Genomic DNA, 17,722 nt, shown 5'->3' with positions numbered 1-17,722 from the left:
AAACACAGGCAAAGCACAGTAACAGATCCTTTCTACTGGATGAGTGAGATGATAATTTTTAAAAACTAATTAACTTATATATTTTGTAGTGCTGGGGATCAAACCCAGGGCCTCGTTTATGCTAGGTAAGTGCTGTACCATATAGGCAAAAGCTACACTCTGAGTCGGGAGTGGTTGAATATTGGTGTCAGCATCCTTGGACATATCCAAGTGAGTACTGTTTGGCTACTGATTCTATGTTTTGGCTGTGGCCTGAAGTTTTGAAATGTTACTTTTCATGGAGTTCTCACCATTCAAGCATAATAGATTTGATAAAATATAAGTTCAGGCTGAGTCTTGCTTGCCCCCACTTGGTCATCTTTGTATGAACCCAACGTTTTATAATGATTTTTAGCTGATGTTCTACTGATGAAAAGATATTTCACTGAATTCTAGGCCTCCAGCTTATGCAAGTTACACAAGTGCTCTACCACATTAGTCATGTCCCCTAGTCCCAGAGATGTTTTTAATCATGTTAGTCTACCATGTTTTCTCTCCAAACAATGAATGGGAAACTAAGGAAACAAAAATGATACTGGGGTAATAGAAAAACTTTTTTGAAAAGTAAAAGACTGGTGGCTGCCTTTCGCACAGTCCATAGACTGATTCACCTTAGACAGCTCAAGTCTTTTGAACATTACAATAAACAAAACTAGTCACAGCTGTCCATTTGATACAGGAATCTAACTTGGCTTGCAGAATTCAATAAAGGGATATACTATCTTCAGAGGAAATTGCACTGGTTTGAGATTTGTCCTAAATTTTAGAAAACAACTTCTGATAACTGAGCCACATTTGCCTATTTGTAATTTTTCTTTTTTTTCTTCTCTTTTGGTAGTACTGGGGCTTGAACTCAGGGCCTCACCCTTGCTAGGCTGGTGCTCTACCACTTGGACCACTGCCAGCCCTTTTTTGTGTTTCATATTTTCGAGATAGGGTCTCTTTAATTATTTGCCCAGGCTGGCTTTGAACTGCAATCTTCCTGATCTCTGCCTCTCCAGTAGCTAGGGGTGATGGTGCTTGGCACTCCTTGTAATTTTTCAAAGCCTCAAGAAGTATTATCCCTCTTCTACAAGAGATAGTCCCCCACTCAGAGCCTATCACAATATTTATTAAACATAGTAAGTACCACTGAAAATATTTGCAGTTTGAATGTCTATTACAAAAAATATTATTAAACCATACTGTTTTACCCATTGTTTTTTTTTTCTTCCCCCAAAAATGTACACATGACAAAATAAAGAAATGTTCAAAAGCATCCTTGAAAGAACCATAAAAAATTCCCTTTAGAGCTAGGAATATACCTCAATAGTAGAGTGCCTGTCTACCATGCACAAGGCTCTAGATTCCATTCCAGCACCTGACCCTCCAACAAGAAAGAGAAAGAGAGAGAGAGAAAGAGAAAGAATAGAAGAGAAGAAAGAGGGAGAGGAAGGGAGGGATGAAGGAAGGAAAAACTTACCTAAAGATTTACTATCTGTTGTCTGCTCAAGTTCTCTGAAAGCACTGTATTTATCACCAGGCTCTATGATGAAAAGACAGAAGCTCAGTTATGGTTAGGAACCTTGTGATCACAGCAAGGAGGTAAGGCAGATTGGATTACCCAAACATACTCAACATGTGGTATAGAGTTTCACACATTTAATATAAAAGGCCACCAATTAAAGATTAATACAATTTAATCATTATACTCGCAGACTTATGCATTTACAAACTGTTTTTACCTCCAAATGGAATAGCATTTTCAAAGGACTTGTCAGCTGCAATTCCTTTAAACACAGCATATTTATCCACTGAAGCTGGTGCTTTAGTTCCAGGAAGTGGCGTCAACAAAGATGAGGTACTAAAAGGAGAAATGAAACATGTCTTAATGATCACAGCATCAAATCATTCCCTTATCATCAATTAAGAACTTAGAACTAACATGGGAAAGAGGTACCTATAGTTGGGGGAAGGATGTGGAGAAAAGATGTAGGAGGTGGATATAGTGCAAATACTGTGTATACATGTATGTAAATGAAAAATGATACCTGTTGAAATTACTCCAGAACGGGAAGAGGGAGGATGAAGGAGAATGATGGGGGGGGGGGAGGTGAATTCAACCATGATATATTTGATATGTGGTAAGAACATTTGTAAATGCTATAATGTACCCCCCACACAGCACAACATTAAATAAATAAATAAAAACCTCAGGTTAAAAACAAAACAAAAAAAAAGAGGTACCTAGTTAAAACTCACAGCTTTCTCCTTTAAGAGTTAGAAACTTTGCATACACACAACAAATGACTAAAAACAATATTCTTTTTCTTGAAAAAATATTTGTGTAACACTCAAGCTATAACTTTTTTCTAGAAGTCTAAACTTTTCTTTAAACCATATGATGATTGGAATGGTTTTGGAAAGAGATCATTAAAGAATGGTGACTTCCTGAAATTTTAACTTAAGGTTTGTAAAACTATAAAAGTAAATTGCTCCAAATATGTATACCTAATATTTTAAAATAAACTAACCTTAATATAAATTATTCTCTAAAATGGGTTCAGAGTGCAGAGGTGGCATAGTTAAGTTAAAAATAGATTAATGAAATGATGTTCAAGTCAAGATATAAATTGTTCTTCTTTTGATCATACTGCATTGCTTACTGCAGAAGTTCATACATCTGATAAGCAGCAGCAGAATTAATACAATTTGCATTTTTACAAGAATCACATCAGTGGTTCCAGAAGCTATCTTTCTAGCAAAACAACAATCACTTCAAAATTAGATAAAGATACTTTCGCTTGTGGACGTATTTTCCACTGGATGGAAAGACTGTAATGAGTAGTATCTGTGCAGGTAATTCTTGGAAGGCTTAAACACATACTATAAAAGCACAGCTTTTTTCTCTTATCAGACCCAGGCAGCTCCCTGGAAGAACAACCTTTACATATGAATGACTATGCAGTTTGTATCATTCAATATCACACACACAAGTTATATAAATGGATTTTTATTGAGTTCTTCGTCCCAGAGCAAAAATCTTTTCCATGGTCATTTAAATCTTCTTATCAGTGGCCTACAAGCAAGGTAACCAGGCTGTCACACATGCATACTAATGGCAGTCCATAGTGCTTCAGGACTTAGTGGCATCAAATATTAAAATTTCACATCACTACCAAACAGCTGCTGCATATCTGACCCTGACAAATGCAATAGGTTATCATCTATACCTTATATATGAATTTTCTTAAGCCTCCATAAGTAATTAAACTACAGCTCACTGTATAGAATGCTACCTAGAAATAAGTGTCTAAGGAAAAACAAATCCCACAAAGTTGAATGATCTATTTGCTTTTCATATCCATAATTTTAGCTATGGTCTTTTTAAAGCGCTAGTCACATTTAATTGAATATGATTAATTTAAAAATTATATTCACAGAATTGGACAAAATAGAGGATCTTCAGGGTAATGAAGTATTGCTGATTGAAATCAATAAAATAAAACTGCATTCAAAAAAGGCGTCATTCAGACTATAATTTTGCACATATTACAAATGAATGCTTCATTTTAGTTCTTTCTCTGAAGTTACTGTTTCTTAAAAAGGCCTCTAATCACCATAACAATGTTTATGCAAGTTATTTTTATAATACATATATAGTATGGTCTATTATAAAGATGAATAGTTATTTCTACTCTTTAATAATAATGAAAGCACTCAAGTGAGAGAGGCATATGTTTTAAAATTTAGGAATTTGCATTTTATTAAAAGGTAAAACTAAGAATTTGGCTAGCAAAAACTGAATTTTTCTGTTTCTTCAGTGAGTCCATTTATATTTTGCAATCACTCCATATAGCTGTGGTAGATAGCTTTACTTAGTTGCTCATCCTGCTAAATACAAACATTTAAAAAGAAACATTTTGATCTCAGCAAAATAAAACTAATTCCAAACCCCTATACCTTAACCCTTTTGAATTCTTCTGTCATCAAAGCCTTGTCTGCGTTGTTCATTGTTCTAGTCTCCCTAGTGCCTAGCACACTGTAAGTATTTTTGGAACGGACAACTGGATAATGTTGTTGTCTTTCAGACCCCCATTCGTGTCTTAGGAGCAGGCTCGACTGCTACCTCTCCTCTGACTCTTGACATCCAGCTCAATACCGAGTCCAACACACTTCTCAGATATAAACTGCTGAGTGTCTAAGTCACTCTACATCTAGAGTGCCACTTGTCACCTCACAACAGGACTGCCACAGCAGGGAAGGGATCACCACACTGCAGCAAGAATCCCTCTCATCATGCCACTTCTTATTCCTAAGATGCTTTACAGATTTCACCACATGCCCTGAACTAGTATCATTTTCTCACCAACTAACAGTGCTCTCCACCCCAGTCTATTTCTAACACCTTACTTGCCTTTTCATCTTTTCTGCCAAATAATGCCCATCTTTCTGCTTAAAAATATTGCTAAAAGTGGTCTCACGCAAGCTTAGCTAGTCATATCATGATTTAACAAGTTTTTAAATAAACACAGAATATAGAATACAGATTATCATAACACTAGGGAGTTTATATATATATATATATATATACACACAATATATAGCATATATAATATCCCTCATATAAAATGGTGTAATGTTTGCACATAACTTATACACATCTTCCCATACAATTTGAATCATCTCTAGATTACTAATCATACCTAATATATTGCAAATGCTATGTAAATAGTTGTTATGCTATAGTATTTAGGGAATAGAGACAAAAAAAAGTCTGTGCATGTTCAGTACATATGTAATTTTTTCTGAATTTTTCAAATTGATGGTTCATTATGAGTATGTGAACACCATAGGTATGAAGGACTAACTGTACATTTAAGGAACAGTCATGAGAGAGCTTTAATAGATAATGTAAATATCCGGATAAAATTCATCTTCTTTATAACAATAACTGTAGTTTTTGCATTTGTGTTTCTCCTGCCTGGCATATAGTAGATATTAAGTAAATATTTGCTGAATGAATAAACAATGAGTACAGACTTTCAGATATGAGTAAAATATTTTCACTCAAAGAAAACAAGAAGTAATCAAATCAGACCACTAAAAGAACATGTTCAAAGTACGGCTATCTATGAACGTAAACTATTAATCACATGGAGATAATGCCATACAAACTTGCTAATAGCCCATGCATCTTAGGTTTCATGCATCTTAGGTTTGGCCACCATCTTAAACTTTCTACTAAAAACGTCTTTCTCCTGAGTACCACTTTGATGAACTCAGTTTATAGCCCACATATAATAACATATTCATCCAACAACGCTTTACTCATTACTTATCTGGGCTAAGCACTACATATAGGAAACCATCAAATAAACCAGTAATTAGGGCAGAGATATTCATAAGAGACTATGACAGTAGAGAAGGAGGACCCTTAGCTCTTCTTGGAGGTAGGGATTGTCTGAAAGGGACCAGGAAAAAAAGTCCTATAATTGGTGAATTTTTTTTTTTTGGGCAGTACTAGGGTTTGAACTTGGGACATTATGCTTACTAGGCAGGCGATCTACCACTTGAGCCATGCCCCCAGCTCATTTAGCTGATTTTTGAAGTAGAACTAGAATTATAGAGAGAAAAGATAAGGTTTTTCAGGTTGAAAAAAACAGAATGTACAAATACCAGAAGCTTGAAAGAGAATAGTCAGTTTGAAGTCATTCTGGCAAGGCTAGAGTAAAAGCTGTAGGGAAAGGGCAAGGGTTGTCAGGGTAGCAGGAGCAAGATTACCTATGAGTTTTCTTCCATACCAAGCAAAGCTGACACAGCTGATGGTAGTAAAGGAGACAGGACAAAAATAAATAACATGTTTCTGATTTGGATAACAGGTTTCTGACTGGATATGGTGACACAATTAACCAAGGAAGGTAATGATGATTTAACAAAATTTATTTGTCTTTGAATAAGAAAACAATTAATTTTACGTAGCAAATTTGAAATGCCCAAGTCATTCAGACTGAAATACTTAAATATCAGCAGTGCATAATAAATTTTGTTCAAAAGAGGAGACCTAGGATAAAAACATTATTATGTGCTGGTGTGGTGTTGGAAATGCCAGAAAAGTCACATTATTTATATATTCCTTCTCAATGTTGCTTACATGTGCTTGATATATTCTTAAGAAGAATAATCTCTTCCTAATTTGTACTCTTTCATGTCTATCCCTTAGGGAAGGAAGTGTTGATAGGAAAATGACTAAGAGATAACTAGTTGGTTAAAATGAAAGAGATTAGGGAAACTGCATAAACAGGATCATAAGAGAAATGGAATTCTGTATTCTGACAAAAACAAATTCCAAAAAAAACCCAAAAAAATTCATACTGTTTACTCAGTATCTAAATACCAAAAAACAACAACAAAAAAGGAAGCGATGGAAAGGTGTTTACAACATACTGATCTCATCAGTTACTGTTCCTAAAGGCTAAACTAGTACATAAAACCTTAATGCAATGTTTATGCAACATGTAAACAAAAACAGAAACGGAGGTCTAAAAGCCACTGATGTCAAACACAACACATGAATAAATAACATACATTAAGAGTTCTTAATTATGATTTCTGTACCTAAAAATTTGTTTTCAACAGCTGAAGACCTGGATCTAGTATAAGAATATAAAGCCATCTCTGTATGGGTGTATTCAGCTATCATAAATCAGGTTTACTATAGGCAAAGAGAGAACTTACAAGCAGGTGTGCACTGGGATGGGGAGGAGGGCAGGGAAGACAGGAGCTAAAGTTTAAGGTAGACAAAATCAGGGAAATTCAAGAGTGAAAGTATGCACAGGGCATGGTGGCTCACTCCTGAAATCCCAGCTATGTGGAAGGTGAAGATGGGGAGATTCGCGGTTTGAGGTAAGCCCAGGCAAAAGTTAGCAAGACCCTATCTCAACAAAAGCTGGACTTGGTGGTACACATCTGTGGTCCCAGTTATGTGGGAGATACTAGGTAGGAGGACTGCAGTCCTGGAAGGCCCACATAAAAATGGGAGACCATATTTAAAATATAACATAAAACAAAAATAGATAGAGGAGTGACTCAAGTGGCAGAGCACTTGCCTAGCAAATGCAAGGTCTAGAATTTGAGCCCCAGTACCCGCACCCCCCCACACACACCAAAAAAAAAGGTAAAAGTCTGAATAAAAAAGGAATAACCAAGGGCAATATGAGTGAGAAGTCTTAATTTCTCTTATATTTGGCTTCTTATTGGGGATACCCCTTTCTTAATGATTAAATAGAATGCTAAATATATTCAACTCTTTCCTACCTGTTTCCATGCTGGGAATTATTTGTTTTTGAGGAAGCAGGCACCTCTTGGAAATCAGTGAATGAATCATCAAGGGATCCTGACTTAGAAGCATCTTGAAAATCTTGGAAGTCATCATCTTCTGAATTTCCCACCTAGATTTAGACAGACCATGTAAACAGAAAGCATAAGATTGATAAAATAACAACAAATCTCCTGGCCAATCCTAAAGACTACCATTTAAATTTTAATTTGATTACAACAAACCCAGGGCACTGCACACACTAGGAAAGTACTCAACCTCCGGGTGCTCCAGAAGAACACCTTCTAGATATAACTACTCAATGGTTAAGATAGGAATCCTACTTTGCATTTTCAGATATTCTCCGGTACAAATGGTAGAAAACAAACAAACAAACAACAAAAATGAAAAAAAAACTGGCTTAAATAGCTAATCAAACAGCAAATACTAACTCCTAAGCCCATGATTCTAACAGCACACTGTTAACAATCCACCTGTTTTATAAAACAGTATATACAGTAAGTACATATAGTTAATAGGATATATAATAACTATACGATATAGTTCTACATTTTTATGAAGTTGGGCAAGGTGGGGCATGCCTTAATCCCAGCACTCAGGAGGCTGAGGCAGGAGGACCTGAGTTTGAGGCCAGCCTTGGCTACAAAAGGAAGACCGTGTCTGCAAAAAAGAGAGAGTATAATTATCCAACACAGACATCCTTCCACAGAATACATGTAGATTTATTTTATTCATTTTAAAGATTAGTTTACCATTGTTTAGATGAACTGAAATTTATTTAAACTTTCTCCTTCTGATGGACATGTAGCTATCTCTTTTGCTGTTTTTGTTTGAAGATAAGGTCTTATGTAGTCCAAGATGGCCTGGAATTTGTGATCCTTCTGCCTCTACCTCCCAAGTGCTGTGATTACAGGTTTGTGCTGCCACATAAGGCCACACTGAGCAATTTCTAATGTACTCTAACAATGTTACAACAAATACCCTTGTGTATTTTTACTAATTTGAGTTGCTATCTCTGGGGGCAGATTCCTAGTAGTGTGACTGCTAGTCACAAGATATGGACATTCGGAATTTTGATAGCTATTGCCAAGTTTGCCTTCCAAAAAGGTTGCATTAACAAAACTACAGTTTACTAGCTACTTTTTACCTACATTTTCACTGATACTAAATATTTTCACTGAGAAGTAAAAAATAAAATGAAGTTCTTGCTTTTTGTTTTTTGAGACAAGGTCCAGCTGCAAAACCAGGATGTGCCACCATGCTTAGCTAAACTGAAGTATTTTAATTTCAGGTTTAGTAGTTTCCTCAAAAGATACAACCTAAGAATTTAATTACCTTTATTAGGTTTTATGTTTAAAATGCATATCCTATAAAGATATAAAATGTATATCCTATAAAGAACTATAAACCTTCATTCAAAACTCAAATATCTTTCTGCTTAAGAAATATCATTTTTTTAAATAATGAAAAAGTAAGTTTTACACTGTTTTTTAAAAATATATTATTGTTTCAAATTCTGCGGTGCTGGGAATCAAACCCAGGACCTTGTACATGCTAGGTAAGTACTCTACCACTCTAAAATTTTCTTTATAAACCCCTAGCCCCAGTACTGTTTCACTTTAAGGCCAAGTGTCTGTCAGAATCCAGCAGTATGAATCCCTGGGAGTTGTCTAGGCTGAGAGTGGTGGCTCATGCCTGTAATCTTAGCTACTTGAGAGGCAGAGGTCAGGAGGACTGTGATTCAAGGCCAGCCTGAGCAAAAAGTTTGTGAGACTCCCATCTCAACCAATAAAAACAGGACATGGTGGTGCACACCTGTCATCTCAACTATATTGGAAGTAGAAACAGGAGAATCATAGTCCAGGCTGGCCCCCAGGTATAAATGTATAAATGTGAGACCTTCTTAAAATTAATACCTAAAGCAAAAAGGGCTGGAGGCATGATTCAAGCAGTAGAGTGCCTGCCTAGCAAATGCAAGTCCCTGAGTTCAAGCCCTAGTATAGCAAACAAATAAATAAATTTTTTAAAGAAAAAGTCCAAATGTATTTTGAGGGATTATTTGGAATATGCCCGGCTTCTCCAATTACCTGATTTGCTGGGTAAGTTGGCATGAAGCCACTGGAAGCTGGGGCTGCAGCTCCACCCACTGGTCCAACAAGGTTAATGCCCATGACTGGCTGTCCAAGGCTGAGAGGCATGGAGCCTGCAGGGCCTGAAGGTATCACAGTTGGTTGACTCACTGGAGTAGGCAGAGTCATGGAAAAGCCACTTAAAGTTGGAATAGGAGCTGTTGGGAACTGACTTAAAGCATCAGGACTCATGGCAGGAACACCCCTCTATATAGAACAAGAGGAAAATGGAAACATTTTAGGGAATTGCAAACCACAAACAAAATCTAGTAAAGATAGACCTAAATCTAGAATCTGAAGCTCTCTTATTGTTTCCATTCTGACTCTTGACTCCCAAAGCTCATGAATTTGGTATGGGAAAAAAAAAGGGACAAGGATAATACAAACCTAATACTTAGTAAAGAAATGGTCAACACACATTAATTCTGACATTTTCCCTCTAACAAGTTTGATTAGGTCACTATAACTGAATAATTTAAACTAATTTTAATATAAGAAAAACTGCTACCAGACTGAGACTACTTTAAGGAATGCTAAAATGGACCTCAAAGGACAAAAGAATAACTTTTTAAGAGAGGCCAAAGAATGTTAATATAATATTAAGTAGTCTTTAAATAAAGAGATAATTTCCTAGTATGTACATCATATAAACTATATATTTTTGAAATACTGCATCCTAAAAATGACCTAAATTTTAATGTACAAAGGTTCTACAAGGTTGTAATCAAGGATTCATATTCTTTCAATTTATATTAAAAAGTTATTTGGTCTATCTTAAACATTTTTTACCTGTGTTACTGCTATCATGGCGAGAACGGTATAAAGTTCTTCTTTAGTAAGTTTGCCAGGTGTAGTTCGATTAGCTAAGGCCCATATTTGTCCAAGAGTTTCCCTGGGAAGTCCAGATGACATCAGAATGGGATAAAGTTTAGCAGTATCTATTCCAGTTGGAGTCATTGTGGTTTCTAAAATTTTCTTATAGGCATCTATTAAAGGAAAGATCAGATTACAAATGCAAATAGAGTGCAAGTGATTTCTTGTTGTCAATATTGGCATACAAGAATAATCTTAACTCAAACTGCTTTCATAAAACTGAAGCCACATCAGGGTGTGAAATGCTGTAAAGAAATTCAAATGACTCCTAGCTACTTGGGAGACAGAGATGAGGAGGATCGCGGTTCAAAGCCAGTTGAGGCAAATAGTTCAAAAGACTCTATCTTGAAAAAAACCCATCACAAAACAAGGTTAGTGGAGTAGTTTAAGTAGTAGAGTGCCTGCCTACCAAGCATGAGGCCCTGAGTTGAAACCCCAGTAATGCAAACACCACAAAACAAAAAACTGGTTAAGGTAAGTCTAGTTACAGATACCTGTGTTATAACCAAGTCTTAAGAACAGAACAGATAGAGTCAGACGTGGTGGCTCTTGCCTCTACTCCCAGCACTCCGCAGGCTGAGGCAGGAGGATTGAGAGTCTGAGACTACATAATCTGGGCAAGTTCAAGGCTAGCTTAGGCAACAATAGCAAGATTCTTTCAAAAAAAAAAAAAAAAAAAAAGAAATTCAAGTGGAAATATCTAGCAGACAAGAGTTTGGAGCTCAGAACAGAGTTGAGAGCTTGGTTCTAAAGTTGAAGATTTAGGGCTGAAGGTAAGACAGAGTCTATAATTCGTTAGAAAATTACAACAATGTTTTGAGTTTTATCTATTTTTCTGGATAAAAACAATAAATGCAATAATAAGATGGAGGGTAGAATAGTTTGAGGATAGCAAGAGGAAGCAAGAATTATACCACACCACCTTTCTCCTGGCCCAGTGAATTAGAGGCTCTGAGAAAACACCATTGTAGAAGGTGCTCTGGCAATAGAGTCTTCAGGAAAAGACCTGGTTGCAGTGATGGCAAGGAAGCAGAACTGGTGTTTTGGAGAGTTTTTCACAATAACATGCGTTTTCCAAAGGACAAAGTAGGAAAGGCTATTAGAGATAAGGTTGCCAATAAAGAATAAAAATGTCAATATTGCATGGGACATATTAATTTTAAACAATTACTTGCTATTATCTGAAATTCAAATTTAGCTGGGCATACTGTATGTTTACATGCTAAATCTGGCAAGCCTAGATAGAGAGCTGTTGGAAATGAAAATACATAGGGCTAATGGAGGCAGAAAAATGCTTAAAACAAAATTTTATACCTAGGGTTATAAATGCAGATTACAGGTTAGTAGGCTGGTCAGAAGAACATATATTCTGATAGAACACATGTTTTGTAGTGTGAAAGAAGGAAACAGAACGAAATACAAATCAGCAAAAGATGGATAAAACTCAAAGACATAATATCTAGTTTTTATCTGGCTTGAAGAAAGAGAGGAAGAGGTACGGTTGATGTATTTTTCTATACAAGAATGAACAGAGAATTTTTAAACTTGTTGAAATCACCATAAGAAGAGGACTAAGATAGAAAGGAGAAAAATGGAGGGGATGAACCAGTTAAGGATACAACACACATATATATGGAAATGTCATAATGAAACTTCCTTTACAGCTATCTTAAACAAACAAAAATGCATTTCTTCAAAAACAGAGGACAGGTAGGTTAAACGGGTCTTGTCTGAGGGTTGGTACCAGTGGCAGGGGGTAGATATAAGGAAAAGGTGTAGAGGTGAATACTGCTCATGTATGAAAATGAAAAAATAAGACCTACTGAAACTATTCAAATGGGAGGAGGGGAGATAAAGGAGAATGATGGAGGGGGTGAATTTAACTGAGATACATTTTGTAAATGTCATACTGTACTCCTAGTACAACAATAATATGATAGTACAAAAGTTGGAAGAAAACTTATTACTGTTATGTACAGTTGAAGTCACATATAATTTTGGGGAATAATTAGCCTTTTAATTTCTGATTATGTGATAATATAAAGTAGACATGACCAGTTTCTTCTAAAAGTAAGTTTCACTATAGAAATCTTGTGCTTTATTTAATCAAGTATAGAACAACTTCATAGCCTACGACCAACCTAGAAACTGAAGACTTAATGAGTTACTTTTATCTTAAAAGATATTAGCAAAATATAAATTAAACAAGATGTGAAATAATAAGATTAATATGTACTACTGTAACAGTGATTATTTATTGCAAATAAATCAGCATAAATAGACTATTTCCTTACATCAATTGAATACTGTCATAAAAATGCATTTTAGTAATTTTAAGGGAGCTCAGCAGCAATAATACATATGAGGGAAAAAATAAACACCACCTTACAATGTAGAAAAAAATGGCACCCACTCTTATTTCACACAGTAGCACATGACAAATAAGTCAATAAAAAGAATATTAAAAAAAATAAGCTAACCATTGATTATTCAGAAACTTCCATTCAACATATTAGATAAGTAGCTAATGAACTCTGAAATAAATACTGGATAATGTCTTCTAAAATGTGATAACTCTAAGAAAGCCCTTTTTAAATCCCCCCCCCTTTGGTGGTACTGGGGTTTGAACTCAGGGCCTTACACTTATTAGGCAAGCGCTCTACCACTTAAGCCACTCCACCCGCCCTCTAAGAAAGCCCTTTTATTAAAAATTAAAATATTGGCAGGGTGCCACTGGCTCACGTCTGTAAACCTAGCTACTTGGGAGGCTAAAACTAGGAGGATTGGGATTTGAGACCAGCCTGGGCAAATAGTTCACAAGACCCCCATCTCCAAAATAATTCACAGCAAAATGGACTGGAAGTGTGACTTAAGATTTAAAGAGCCTGCTTAGCAAGTGTGAAGCCCTGAGTTCAAACCCCAGTCCCAACAACAACAACAACAAATTATTGCCAGGCACAGAGACTCATGCCTGTAATCTCAGCTACTTGGGAAGCAGAGACTGGAAGGATCAAAGTTTGACACTAGTCCAGGCAAAAAGTTAGTGAGACCCATCTCAACAAACAAGCTGGGCATAGTGGTTTATGTCTGTAACCCTAGCCATGCAGGAAGCCATAAGGTAGGAGGACTAAGGTCTCAGGCAGGCCCCAGGCAAAACCACAAGACCCTCAATTCTCAGTAATGCAAAAAAAAAAAAAAAAAAGATTTAAACAAAAAGCACAGACCCTATCTGAAAAATAACCTAAAGTAAAAAGGGCTGGGGAGTATGACTCAAGTGGTATAGCACTGCCTTGCAAGCTCAAGGCCCTCAGTTCAAATTCCAATCCCACCAACAAAAAGTGTGGTGGTACGGGCCTATAATACCAAGCTACTTGAAGGCAGAACCAGGAGTATCTCGAGTTTGAGGCCAGTCAAGACAAAGTTAATGAGACCCTATCTCAAAAAAAAATTTTTTTAAAAAGGGCTGGGAGCATAGCTCAAGTAATAAAGCACTTGCCTAGCAAGTACAAGGTCCTCAGTTTAATCCCCAGTACTACAAAAAAAAAAGTTGAACACATACAATGTAGAAGATTTTTGTGACCTGCCTTATGTGTTTGTATTTGAGACAGGGTCTGGCTATGTAGCCCAGGCTGAACTTAAAATTATAATCCTCCTGCCACAGTCTCCTAAGTGCTGCAATTACAGAAGTAAATTTGGCTTAAGAAAGCTTTTTAGAAACTTAAAGTATATCATGGTCAATAAATATTAAAGCAAAACATTTCTCCTCCATTTATGTAGTTATTCCATATAGGAGGCAGTCTTAAACATGAGATCTAATTAATTTTCTTTATTATTTCAGGAAAAAAAGAGGTAAGTAATAATCCTCCTACATATTTGTAACTACAACAGTAAATACTTACAACTACATCTATAACATTTAAAGCAAAATATCCAGATGGGAATCCTGGGCGAAGAAGCTTTTGTTTACCTGGAACCAAACTCTCATTGTAGATCCAAGGAGGCATTCTGGGCTGAACTGCATCCTGCGAGGGAAATACTCCCACACCTAGAAGATAAGGAGCATTAATACACATAATGGGCCATGGAGAAGATAGAGAAAGATCTCACTGAGTCATGGCTTTTTATAAAGAAAAGTATGAGCTGGAGACACCAGAAAAAAGTCACCAATACAACTAAAGGATTTGGTTTCTACAACTACACAGTAACTATGTTCTGGAGAATAAATTAAAGAAAAATTAAAATGTACCAAATCAATAGTCTCAATCATAGGAGACTTGTATACATTTCACATGTATTACAAATTAAAGGAAAAATATGATACATGGTGGCTTAATAATTATATATGTGTAAAATTTACTTGCCCAAGCTTTTATATTTATTTATTTACTTACTTGCTTACTTATTTTGTCCTGCTCTGCCACCCAAGTGCTGGGATTACAGATACTGCCACTGTGCCTAGCTATGATTTATTTCAGAAATAGCAAAGCTATATTTTCACTGGTGACTTTTCCACTTATATCTTAGATTTTCAACTTTAACGGAAGACCAGATAATGTAAGGGAAAAAAGTTTTTATAAAATAAAATAAAATTTTAAGTCAGGAATGATTCTGATTAAGAAAACTGGTTATCAAAATCATTTTTGGAAAAGGAATAACATGTGGTCAAAGAATTCAGTACAAAATTTTAGGGGTTAATTGGAGAAAGGATTGCATTAAATATATTTAAGCAAAATTTTAATTAGCAAAATCAAGCAGCATTCATTTTTAAATTAACGCTTAAAGTGTTAGCATTTGAGCAGCATTTGGTTAAATAAATTTTTTGTTGAATGTTTCATGAGCTCACCACTCTCTTCAATTGACAGGTTTTGATCTGAAGTCTTTTCTGTCTCTGCAGTGGTGGTACCATTTACACATCCATCTACAGCAACCCCGTTATTGGCCGTTAAACTGGGAGGGTTCTTATGGGAACCTGGGCCTAAGGCTTTGTGCCCAGCTTCAGAAGTATTTAATTTAATTTGTTCCTGCACAGATGTACTTATCTCACAAGACACTAGGAGCTTCTCCTCCAAGGATGGGCCTAAACAAACAGCATGAAGGATTATTTGTATATAAATACATATTTTCAAGCACTTCAATCATCCCTTCCCACCCTCATATTCTAAAGGGAAGATCCTACCACACATAATGCAAATTTGGAATAATTCAATCACAACCTATTTGTGTAGGACCTGAGAGACTTCAGAGATTTGAGAGAACTTAAACACAATTATCTACTCTGATTCTCAAGAATCCTATGAGATAACAGGTAGAACAGTGTAGTGGAAGGAGCACTACTTTACAAATTTGGTCCCCTACAAGATACAGACACTTTTACAACTACTGGGCACGTCTATGCGCAGTAATATCATCTTTGTGTCTGTTTTTACACCTGTCAAATGAGAAAGAAGGACTAAGTATGTGCCTGCCAAGATCACTTCCAGCACTATCAAGACAGAGTGGGTAACTGCCCCCCATCATTTCACAGATAATAAAAACAGAGGCACAGAAATGTTTAAAAGACTTGTTCAAGGACAAATTGATAGTAAGTGAACATCTGGGCTTCTGCCCTCAAGTGCTCTGTCACTGAACCAGAAAGAACTTTTTGTTTCTTTTCTTTTTTTTAAAGACAGGGTCTCTCTATGTAGCCAGGCTGGGTCTGTGCTTCAACTCTTGGCCCTCTCTCCACAGTTTCCCAAGTGCTGGGATTAAAGGTATGAGCTCTCATGCCAAGCTTAAAAGAACACTTTATAAATGAACTTTCCTAAGCTCATTATTCCTAAGAAAACAATATTGGTAATTTTCCCAAACAAAACATTAATCTTAAATCAGTTTGTTTTTGAAGTATTAAGATGGTTTAAATGGTTTCTAACTTAGTAGCAAAAAGTTTTAAATCATTTTTCTGGCATGTGCGGGCCCTAGAACATAAAAACCTAGACTCTTGTTTTAATAAATTTTAACAGTGCTCATATATTCATATACATGTTTCTTTGCCAACATCACTGTATTAGTCTGTTCATATAAAAGAAATAAATTAACCTAGAATATCTCAAGAATAATTTCATTAATAATGCTGGGAGTTACCTGCTTTCTGCACACTGTGTGAAGCTGAAGCAGTAGAGAAATAAGGAATTTGCCCAGGGACGCCATGTAAGGCAAAAGACACTGGAATCTGGCTTGGAGGGAGAGGCTGTACTCCAGCCTTCTGTGTAAGCAACTGGCCAGGTGGGATGGTAGGATGGAAAGACTGAAATGGCTGGGCTGTGGAAGAAGGCCCACAAGTGGGAACTTCCACAGGCCCCTGCATAAAGTCACTGAATTCTTCTTCATCAAGAAAGGCAAGTGATGGGGAAACAGTTTTAGCTGAATGAGATGATGTGGGACAATCTGCAAAATGGAAAATGGCAATGAAACACGCAGATGAAAATCAACAGAGAAAAAGAATTAAGATGTAGTACAACTCCAAAACAACACACTGACATATGAATAGTGGAGGCGAATAAGAGAATAACGGTAAAGTGGAATTCTACAATGCATGCAACACAATTTGATGTCTATTTATATACAATTTTATGTCTTTTTCTCCCCCATGGGATTGAGATTTGAACTTAGGGCCTCTGTTTACAAAGCAGGTGCTCTACCACTTGAGCTACAGCTCCAGTCCATTCTGCTCTGGTTATTTTGGCGATGGGGTCTTGTGAACTATTTGCTCTGGCTGGCCTCAAACCACAATCCTCCCAATTTCAGCCTCCCAAGTAGCTAGGATCATAAGCATGAGCCACTGGTGCCTGGCTAATTTTATGTCTCTTTAAAAAGAGGTTTTATACCTATTTTGCATTTGGTTCAAAAATAGAAAAAAGTTAACTCAAAATTTCCTTCTTTTTATCAGGTTAGTTCTCATTTCCTTTTCCTGAGACTGCAAATAAATTTATATAAAAGAGATAAATAACTATTTTTCTATTTTTGACATCCAAATGTTCCATTGATATAGATAATATTCTCTCAAGCCACTATATACCAAATATAGGAAAGCCTTTCTATGTGCTGAATACATTTTGGCAGACATTCTCTGACATTTAAATCTTACAAATTTAGTGAGAAATTCTGTAAGAAACAACACACAACACAAACTTGTAATTTCTGTTATATCATGTCTGATCCATGTACTTTGTAAACATTACATCTTAGTAAAGTTACTATATGAGGAATGAATATTATAAAAGAAAACTAAATACATCAAGGTGTTACTTTCTTATGAAAACTGGGATACTGCAAAGTGATGAATGAAACAACTCAACGGTCAATACAAGAAAGTAAACCTTGACTG

At 36.1% G+C, this 17,722-nt stretch overlaps 1 protein-coding gene across 20 annotated transcripts in view; it reads right to left on the bottom strand.

The window, feature by feature from the left end:
- The window catches only part of Synrg (synergin gamma), an 89,061-nt gene that overhangs the window by 45,018 nt on the left and 26,321 nt on the right, over nt 1–17,722 (bottom strand). For 9 of the 20 annotated variants that reach the window (XR_002213280.2, XR_012438666.1, XM_020178918.2 and 6 more), the window contains exons 7-14: nt 16,480–16,782; nt 15,203–15,436; nt 14,327–14,404; nt 10,276–10,472; nt 9,445–9,693; nt 7,336–7,469; nt 1,764–1,882; nt 1,502–1,564 (exon numbers count right to left, since the gene is read on the bottom strand). Coding sequence is in view for 18 of the 20 variants with exons in the window: in XM_020178918.2 (XP_020034507.2) it covers nt 1,502–1,564; nt 1,764–1,882; nt 7,336–7,469; nt 9,445–9,693; nt 10,276–10,472; nt 14,327–14,404; nt 15,203–15,436; nt 16,480–16,782 (1,377 nt within the window). In the remaining 2 variants the exon portion in view is untranslated. The remainder of the gene's footprint in view (nt 1–1,501; nt 1,565–1,763; nt 1,883–7,335; nt 7,470–9,444; nt 9,694–10,275; nt 10,473–14,326; nt 14,405–15,202; nt 15,437–16,479; nt 16,783–17,722) is intronic. The other 11 variants (XM_074046295.1, XM_074046297.1, XM_074046302.1 and 8 more) reach the window with 3 other exon arrangements.

Source organism: Castor canadensis, chromosome 11, assembly GCF_047511655.1.
Source record: "Castor canadensis chromosome 11, mCasCan1.hap1v2, whole genome shotgun sequence".
Taxonomy (NCBI): domain Eukaryota; kingdom Metazoa; phylum Chordata; class Mammalia; order Rodentia; family Castoridae; genus Castor; species Castor canadensis.
This window is presented reverse-complemented; position numbering and strand designations above follow the sequence as displayed.